At 48.8% G+C, this 9,970-nt stretch overlaps 1 protein-coding gene across 2 annotated transcripts; it reads right to left on the bottom strand.

The window, feature by feature from the left end:
- Nucleotides 1-875: 875 nt before the first annotated feature.
- On the bottom strand, nucleotides 876-9,213 carry PRDM13 (PR/SET domain 13). 2 transcript variants are annotated; one of them, XM_028510230.2, is made up of 4 exons: nucleotides 8,873-9,213; nucleotides 7,275-7,406; nucleotides 6,852-6,972; nucleotides 876-3,411 (listed from the first exon to the last, which is right to left on the bottom strand). In XM_028510230.2, the coding sequence occupies exons 1-4, from the start codon at nucleotides 9,014-9,016 to the stop codon at nucleotides 1,670-1,672; spliced, it is 2,139 nt and encodes a 712-aa protein (XP_028366031.1). In that variant the 5' UTR covers nucleotides 9,017-9,213; the 3' UTR covers nucleotides 876-1,669. The 2 variants fall into 2 exon arrangements, with proteins under 2 accessions (XP_028366031.1, XP_035880410.1); XM_036024517.1 differs by lacking the exon at nucleotides 7,275-7,406.
- Nucleotides 9,214-9,970: the final 757 nt, after the last annotated feature.

Below are 9,970 nucleotides of genomic sequence, written 5' to 3'. Positions count from 1 at the left end.
GCATATCCAGAACCTTCACTGACTTATTAGAATCTCCCCACCATCTTCTGGGAAGAGCACTGCAGCCAGGGCTCTTACGGCACCTGTCCTTAGCTGAGGAAATGACTACTATTCCGTTTTCAGTAAAACTGCAGAGTAATCCTCCCCAAAGTGTGTGTGGGGGGAGATGGGTGGTGGGGGAGAGAGGAGAAAGGGGAAAGAGTACTTTCCAATTTTAACCCACAAAATTATATCCTCTGTTAGCTAGCATTAATTTTAATATCCTTAGATAAAGTCACTGCTTCTAATATTGCTGTTCTAATTATGGGCCTTTCAGTGACCTTGAAGAGTATATTTATTTTCTTCCGTAAAATAGGACTCATACCACAGCATGAGGTTGTTCTTCCAAGAAGGAGAAAAAGCCTATGTAGAGTGAATAGATCAGCACCTCCAATAAAAATAGGTCCTCGTTTAGTATTTGTTGTATGAATGTTAAAAAGTGTGTGCATCACAAAAGGTACTGAGCAAGTTTCCCTGGTTTTTCAGTTCTGTCAAACGGGCACGTAACAAGAAATAGTGATTCTACAGTTCCATAATTCTTTTTGACAAGAAATGTGTGATTTTTCTTGAAGGTCATTAGCTTATTTCCAGAAACATGAAGACACTTAGTATGATTAACAATGGTTTCAGAAAATAATTTTCCTGCCGGCTATCTGGGAGCCCATGAAATGCACATATTGAAAATGGTATATTTCTTTATCACAACACTACTTAACATTTATTTTATGAAAAATCAAATAATTCAAGTGTCCTATGATTTATGGCATCTCCTCTCACACTGTGTTCATACTAAACTATTTCTGTAAAGAATCTGTTTAAATCATTAAGTAAACAAGTCTCATTTGTATCTTTATCTTTATTAAAGATTGCACAAACTGGAAGCAAGACCAAAATACTGAATCCACTGTACATCATTATTATAAAACAACAGACATCACATTTGTACTCTACCAAATAGGACATTTTCTTTAAAATTATATATTGTGTGTTCTTAAATTCATGCTTTAGATATTTTACAGTTGTCATTATTCTCTTATAAATAATTGCAACTTGACCAATTTGTACACCTGCTACCACTATATATTCAATGCGGCAAGGCGCAGTCTTTGAACAGATGAAACGGAGACAAGTGTGTGGATGCCACATCTACCCAATTGTGACTACTGTTTTGCCTACGCAGTGAAATGCTAATGTAAAAGACACCCACAAAACATCGTTTCAAAAGGCACAATTTCCTCCACAGAAAAGAACAATTTTAAAATACGTGACAGTCAAAGTGGACACCCTCGAGGGCGCCGGCAACGTTCACGTTAATGTGATCCTAACCTCGAGAGCACACGGCCTGGGCGTTCGTGGGGGAGCCTATCCGCAGCGTCCTTGAGCGCGCCGGGACCCAGGCCCGCAGGCTCCCCGGCACGCCAGGTTTCTTTAAGCCACCTCTGAACCTTTGCTCTGCGTCTCAGCACCGGTCCCGGCACCTTTCACTGTCGCGCAGTCTGGCGCCCCACCAAAATAAAAACGACTTTGTCAACAGGGTCCTTCTCACCACCAAGAGCTTCTCTACTTCCAGTACAGAACCCCCAGTTCTCTGTCCACGCGCCCCACACACACCCCTTCTCGGCAAGAATGGTTAGGAGATGCGCTCTCCTCCACCCCCGGCTTCAGGGCCGCTCTGGTCGTCGGTGAAGCAGACGTCCACGTCACTGTCGTTGTCGCTCTTGGGCTCCCCGGGGTCCCGGGGGTAGTCAGGCTCTGCGCCTGGACCGTTGCCTGCCTTGGCGAGCAGGTTCTGGCCTGGGTGGCGGGACTTAACGTGGCGCTCCAGGTCTCGGCGCCGCACCAGCACCTTGCCGCAGTACTCGCAGCGGTAGGGCGTGTTGCCCTCTGCGTGCAGCCGGATGTGCTTGTTGAGATTGCTGGGGTCGCCAAAGGGCCGCAGGCACACTTTGCACTTGAGCGGCTTGTAGCCCGTGTGCGTCCGCATGTGGATCTTGAGCCCGTACTTGCGTGAGTACAGCTTGCCGCAGTAGAGGCACAGGTGGCCGGTCTTGGGCTTGCCCGCGCTGCCGCCCCCGCTGCCGCCACTCCCCGCGCCACCCGAAGCCACGACGGCGGGTGGCAGTGTCCCTGCGTCCAGGCGGCCGCGGCCCTTCCCAGCCGCCATCTCGGAGAGCTGCTGAGTGTGCATGGCAATCTCCCGGTCGATGCTGGTCAGGGAGCCTAGCTCCACGGGGCTCAGCGTGGCCGCCGCCGCCGCAGCCGCCGCGGACCCGCTGAAATAGGAGATGGACTCCGGATATTTGAGCAGCCCGCCGAAGTGCAGTTTGAGCGGGTAATAAGCGGCGGCGGCCGTTGAGCCATACAGTAGCTCCCCGTTATAGACAGTAAAGGCCGGCATCACGGCGGGCAAGTGGCTGCACTCGCTACCCGGATAGGCTTTGAGCCCACTCGCGTCGAGGCCCGGCAGCGCGCATCGCTCGAGGTGCAGGCCAGTCGCCGGAGGCAGCTGTGCGAAACGCGCTCCAGGCGGTGTGGCAGCGGCGGGCGGGGCGCGTTCCACGTGCTTGAAGGCAGACGCCTCTTCCGGGGGGCCAGGGAGCAGAGGGAAGCCGCGCAGAGCCCCAGAGCAGGGCAAAACAGGCGGAGGAGGCAGAGGCGGATTCCCCGCGAGCAGGCACTTCGGGTGGTGGTGGTGGTGGTGGTGGTGGTGAGCGTGGTGGTGCTGGTGTTGGCCTGCGCCTCCCGCCGCCGCGTTCTCCCTGCTTCCGGGGCGCCCTCCCGCCCGACCCCCTCCCAGTAGGCCGGTCCCCGATTTGCCACCGCCCTCCTCCCGGTAGGCGTCGCCCTGCGCTGTCGCTGCCGTCCTAGCCAAACCCGCGGGCTTGAAAGCCGAGCGCACACCGGGATATAAGGCCAGGCCGCCTCCCCCTGCTGGGGAGCCACCTACGATGCCCAGAAAGTGGCCGTTCCCCCGGGCGGCCCCGCTCACGTCCAGGGCGCGGTCAAGATGTTCCTTGTTCTTCTTGGACAGCCCCCACTTGGAGAAGGGCGGCGAGGTGGCCGAGGGCGCAGAAGAGGCCTCGCGCTTGATGCTCTCCCTGGATCCGCAGGCCTGGACAGGCAGTGGGGCCTGCAGGTGGGGCCGCAGAGTGCCCGCCGGGGTGGCCGCGGCGAAGTCCGGCACCTGGGGTTTCGGAGAAAGGCCAAGGCCATCCGCGGCAGCCGCAGCGCCTTGGCGAGACCCGTGCTCTTGTTGCAGGTAGGCGCGCCCCGCGCCGCTGCTGAGCACGCAGTGGAAACGTAGATGCGCCTTAAGGCTGTTGGGGTATCTAAACGTCCTCCAGCAGTACCAGCAAATGTAGCGCTCCTCCCCTGGGCGAGAAAAGAGTAGAAAAGCGACCCCGTGAAAGGTGAACATGCAAGAAAGAAAGCGACAGTGCCACTAAGGCAAAACACAGGTTTTGACCAGAGGTATGGGAAGAAGCAGTATTCTTGGTTCCTGGGAATAACTGAGTTCGGTAGCCTCACTATAGCAAGAACCCGGAGAAGTCCCTAAATGATCTACTTTATCACCATCTGCATCATCTGGGGTTACTTAGAAGCTAAGAGGTGTGATCTGGCCTTTCCAACGAAGACTTCCTCCGGGCCTTCGGGCCTTCGGAGCAGATCTTCGCTGGGAGAGCAGAGCTCAAGCAGGCTGGCCAGGGAAGAGACAGAGCAGAGAGCAGCTGTTGCTTTAAATCAAGTGTTGAGCCTGTGCTGGGCCTGGGCCCATCTGTTGGCGTTTGCAGAATAAGTGGCTGGCGTATGTCAAGGAGTTTGGATAAACTGAACAAAGGCCAATCTAATAGTCGTGAGCTCCTCATTACCAGGCGAGACAATATCCTGTATGTATGGGCCATATGTAATCATTCCTTTTCATAGAACAATGTCTTTTATGTCCCCTATCCACCCTTCCCACCCCCTCCCAGCCTTGAACACTTTGCCTGAGGTTTTTCTGGAGTGTGACCAACTGAAGGACCACATAGGGACTATGATTTGGTATTCTTCAGAATTATTTGTATCTTTATTTCCTCTTTAACCCTATTTAATTTGATCGGAGGAAATAAAAATGCCTGTGTCCTGATATTCTAAAAACTAAAGAATGATATTGCATTATGTTGTCAGTTTTTAATTAATTAATTATTAGATAGCTACACAAATCCAACCTTAGTAAAGTCTTTGGGAAAGATATATAGTTTATTTTTATTACACAAATATATTGAAGTGATGTAGATATAGATAATCAACTTGTAATAAGTGAACAATTCTCTACCAGAATCTGTATAAGTATTGTGTATGTCAAATATTTTTTGTTTGTGTGTAATATTATTAACATTAGTTGTTTCTCATTTTGCCAGGGTCTGTGAACTCAATCAAGAGAAATGTGTATGAAACAGATTCACATTGTGGAAGTTAATATTCACTCAAAAAGGTTGTATTACAGAGAACAAAGGTTGTATTGCAATTGGGTGTTTTTTTTTTTTTAATGTTGTGGTTTGTTGATAATAGTGAAGGGAAGGATTTCTGTAAAAAAAAAAAAGAAAACAAGTTAGTTGAGCCATAATGAAGTATCCAAAGTAAGTGTCAGTCTCATTAAATTTAATGGAAAAGCTAAATTTTCCCTCCATGCACACAAGCAGCTCAAACTTCTAAACATTACTACAGAGCAACAGTGGGAAAAAATTTCAGCTCTTCCTCCCTTTGTGTATTCTACTTCTAGCTTTGCATAAAGCAAGTAGTAGCCCCCAGGTAACTAAAGTGAAAATTCAAGTAGGAAGTAGTTTATTCCAGCTGAAGCCACAGGGAAAGCAGACAGAAAAAAAGGAGGGGAAGGTTTTGCCTATTAGGTCCCATCCTAATTGTTTATAGAAGACTTGGATAAAATTATTTCAATATTTCTGTTACCTTGTATTGAACATTTATGTAAAATAAATCTTAAAGAAAAGAGAGAAGAGGCCTGGATTCTCTTGGTGAGTATACTGATTTAATATTTTAAATAATAACCTCCCTTCTCCTAAGTTCAGCGCCCCTTCTCGTCACCACTTTTTAAAAAGGAAGTTTTCAGAGGCTGCTCCAGAATGACTCAGCTCAGTGCAAAGCCAGGTAGGCTTTGTTCCTAAAACAATGGGTCAGTACTTTCTTCAGTCTCACTCTGGAATTGAAATCCACTGAAATTAGTGAATACTGGAAGAATAGCAATCATCCCTACTTATTTCTTCTTCTTTTTAAGATTTAAGCAGATGTGTGTTTTCAGTTTCAATGTGTCTTTTTCAGTTTATCCTAACCAACTGACATGTTCTCTGGACTGAAATCCAACCAATGCCCAAATTCTCAAACACATGTCCTAAGTGACCTCACCTCCTTTCCTTTAAGTAACCCTAAGGTTGTCAAGATTTCAAGCATCTCAAATGTGGGGAAGTCAGGGTTCAAAATAACCCATATGTTTCACAAAAGGAAAATGGTGTCAATTTTGACATCTGTTACCATATGATGTTTTAAGTTCAGTTGACTGAAATGAAAACATGAGGGCTACCACTCAAACAAGTTGCCTGTATACTAGTTGAGAGTGCCTAAGGGAGAGTGTTCTGTGCGGAGATGACTGGCCCCTTAAAGGCCAGTAGTTCTAAGAATCGTTCTTCACTATGGGGCTTTTGGCATGTTTCTCTTTTGCTAGAAAAAATTGACACAAGTATTTACTATAATGTGATGCAAATAACAAATTACTTTAGGATACTTTTTATAAATACTGTACATATAAATCTACCCAAAAAGTCAATAAAATTAATTTACAGAAGACAGTGGTACTTTGCAGTGATTCATTGTTCTAAATAAACTTATTCTGCCTTGTTCATGAAGTGTTTCTTAATTCCCACATTTGTATTACTTTCTTTAACCCTATTTGTAAAGCGATGACACTGAGCAGGCAATTCAGGAGGAAAGCATGCTAAAATATTTCACAGCACTTATAATATTGACTTTAAATATTAACTATCTTTAGGGGAAATTACAGATAAACAAGCAATTGGCAAGGCAAAAAGTCATGGAGGCATTAAATGGGAGTCTCAGGATCTCAACTACTTTAGCACTTCCCAGCTTTATTCCACAGGAAGTGTTCTTCAGTGTTTTGGGAAGGTTTTGAAAATGTTTTTCTCTTTAGTTACTGCACCTTAATTTGCATAAATCCGCTCTTGGCTTTGGAAGGGATCAAATAAATCTGAGAAGAAACTGGGATACATACCAAATTCAATTTAAGTAGGGAAGAGGAAGTGCATAAATACCACTTAAATGGAAGGGGCTCAGGACTTGCCAACTGACCAGCTGTAAGTACCGTAATGCTTCTAAAATGTTGTAGAAGTACATTACTCTCCTTCCAACTAGCTCAGAAGAGATGCCCCCCCACCATCTGAAAGCATTCCAAGTTTGTTATGCTTCCTGGAGCTCATGACGTGATTACTCTAATAATAAGTCACGGCTTCTTTATTGATTCTTAATTGGCTATGCAATAGGAAAGGATGACTCCCATGAAGTTCATAAAGAGTATTTTCCTCCTGCCATAGACAGCCTGATTATTATTGTTGCTGTTATCATTTACTGTTGACTTTAAGGACGTAGTGGTGACATCGCCTCTCTGCCCACACAGGCGGGAACTGTGAATTCAATTTTACACAGAGCAACAGAAAGGCTTTTTAAGTCTGGGGCCCTAAAAGAGTAGAGGTGAGCTGCAGCCTTGCCCACCCACTGTGGTCCAGAGGCCCTCTAAGTGGGGATACCTTTCTCGTCGTGCGTCGGAGTTGCAATTGTGGGGATGTCAAACCACTGAGCCAAGGAGTTGGAATACCATACAGTCAGCTCCTCCCCTGGCTGGACATCTCTCAGTGCTCTGTAGAAGATCTGGGACGCAAGAAACAGGACAGCTTGCTGTCATTCCCTGGGTAATTGATCAAAAAAAAAAAAAAACTAAGAGGGAAAGTTTCGAATCCCTGCACTGATGCTGTGTGACCTTGGAAAAGCTATTGGACTTCTCTGAGCCTCACTTCCCTCATTATCCAGGCAGGGGAAATAATGATATGTACACTATAGGGTTGCTGGGACATTTAAGTGAGAGTTGGAACTAAAGCGCTTTGCTTTTCGTATTGGTGGTCACCTCGGTGAAGGTCAGGTAGATGGAACTGGCAGCGGGAAACCCATAGTACCTGTCCTCCAGGTAAGTCTGCAATAGCTTCCAGAGTCTGTTCCTGGGGGTTCCTGGCTGCCCGGATTAACCCTATCCACTCCAGAGGGGAGCCCCCCGACTCGTCCACAAGCTCCCCTCTCACCATGCGCACCTGCAACACAAGCAGTGGTCGTTCTTCCCTGCGCCACAGCCAGCCCCACAACCCAGAGGAAAAGTTTACCCCCCACCCGACCGTCTCAAGAAAATGGTTGTGTTAGCTTTGACCAGACCGCTGCGGGCTGCTGGGAGCAGGGTAATTACTTGAAACCCTTTCTTGGGAGGGGAAGGAAGAGGAGAGGCTGTCTAACATAACAGTACCCCAGCTCGCCCCACCTGGCAACAGGAGGGGTGGGAGCACCTCCCACCCCCACTCATCTGGGCGCACCTTGTACCAACCCATCCCCTACCCCCACTCCAGTTCTCTCTCTTGCGGATCTGAGAGCAGCACAGTTACCAAGGTAGTGACGTTTTGAAGTCAGTGCCAGAACCCAAAGTGTCCCCCAACCCCTCTCGTGTCCCCCACCCCCAATCTCCCTACACCGCATGGAGGTGCTGAAGACCCCGGCAGCGAAAACGTTTGAACAAAGCGGCCGCAAGATGACCATTTTAAAGCAATTAAAGCGCATTGAAAGGAGTAGTGCGCGGCGAACCCGAGTTTTAAACCGCAGATGAGATGACGCTTGCGTGAGCAGCCGGATGCCGATACCCCTGGCTGAGCACCGGAACAATTCCTTACAAGAAAGGTCTAGCCAACGGCAAGCCAAAACTAGGGTCCTTTCCCATCCTACACCCCCACACCACCTTTATTTCCCTGTGGCTGTTCGCCGAACTATGCGAGTTGGGGAGCTTGAGGGCGGGCGGGAACCTTGAAAACCCTCTCGGGTCTGGTGTCACAAAGCTGTTTGGGTTGTTAGAGCTGGCGGGTTTGCCGCTGACGTCCCCCAGGTGCGACCCTGGGCACTCAGAGCCCTGCTGCAGGAGCCCGGATCCTCGCCCACGGAGCCCACGTCCAAGTCACTACCTGTCTCACCACCCTCTATCCATTTACCCCAAACCCACAAGCAGACATCCGCGGAAAGAGAAATCTGGGAAGGTTCTAGGAACTGAGAGTTTCCCAAGGGTTATTTATTTCGGAGGTGATATTAAATTATGTTAAGGTAATTTAAGCCTCAAATTAGCATATTGAAAAAAGAAAATAAGAAAAGCCCTCAACGGCTTGACCATTGTAAAACAGTGGAAAGCAGTTTTTGCAGAGGCCAGAGCCAGGCGCGCTTCTGCTGAGACCTCAGAGCTGCGGGGAAACCGCGAGTTCCGAGTGGTCACGGCACGCAAAGAGCCCCGTGCACCCCAACTGGGTGATGTCCCCTCTCAGCTGCGTCCTCTTCCCTTAGCCCGGTCCACGTTCAGCTCTCAATTAATGAGACTTGTGGGAAATAATCAGAGTCCCCTTCCACCTGGCACAGTCAGCAGGTAACGAAAGACTCAATCACACCTCTCCTGTCTACCCTATCTAACCCTTTCCTGAGCCAGGTAACAGGGAAGCGAACGACCGGGGTCGAAGGTCGGGATGGCTAATACCTTTTTCTTGGGCCCGGGTTCCCTGCGGTCTGACAGGTACTTGCCCAGCCTGAAGGTTCCGGGCACCGGCCCGAGGCGCAGGCCTGCCGGGATGCAGCAATCGGCACTCACGCTGGTGGCCGGAGCGCGGGAGGCTCCATTCATTGCTGCCGCGGTGCCTGGCAGGCGCTTGGACGCGCAGGGTCCTCTGCAGCGCGCAAGCGACAGAGCTCTAGTCGCGCGCGAGCCAGGGAGCAGTGCCCCGACGTGCGTCCTCCGCCCGCGGAGTGACGCGGCCGGGCATGCAGTGCGCCTTTTCAATCGGGGCGGGCGCCTTTTGGCACCGCCAGCGCAAGGGCGCAGAGTTTGGTGAGAGAGTTGTGCTGCGAAGCAGCTGCAGAGTCCCACCCGAGAGGGTCACATGGAGTGGTTCCCTCAGCCCCCTGCATAATCGAGGCCTCTGAATGGCTGGCGCACAATGGTCCAGGCGACCTTCCCATTCCTAAAAATCCAATTTGTCAAGGGCGAAGAAAAGGCGCTGCTGAATCAAAGGTCCGGCGGGACCATTAATCCTCAGCATGGGGTATTGTCCTCGAGACAGTTACGATATTTTAAGTGACAAATCCACTGTATAATTTCTCCATAAATTTTACTTCCTTTTATTGTTAGCCGACAAACCAGTTTTGGGAAATAAGTGACTACTTTAAGTCTACTTGGCTGATTCCTTTGAGCTTTGGTCTACTTCAAAGATTTTTAATTCTCTCCCCTTGGCTTTATTGTAAAGGAGATTAAACAAAGAGATGGAGACTGTTTGGAGGACTTGTTAACTTCTATTGATTTCTGGCGTGTGCCATACAGAAATTAGGCAGGTACTTGATGGGAAAACACCAGAAAATACCTACACTTTTTAAATAACGACCATATTACCATTTCAGGGGATTGGGTTCAGGCCAGTCGTCTATTTAGAACAGCTTTATCGTTCCCTCTGTCCAGTTTCGCCCTGAAATATGAAGCGTTCTGGACCACTTTTGGGAGACGAGGTCAGCTGTGTATAAGTGGTCTTGGATACTCCCGGGCCACACTACTCTGCAGAATGGGAAGCAGCTGCAGGTTCCCGGC

The sequence above is a fragment of the Phyllostomus discolor genome, chromosome 4, assembly GCF_004126475.2.
Source record: "Phyllostomus discolor isolate MPI-MPIP mPhyDis1 chromosome 4, mPhyDis1.pri.v3, whole genome shotgun sequence".
NCBI lineage: Eukaryota > Metazoa > Chordata > Mammalia > Chiroptera > Phyllostomidae > Phyllostomus > Phyllostomus discolor.
This window is presented reverse-complemented; position numbering and strand designations above follow the sequence as displayed.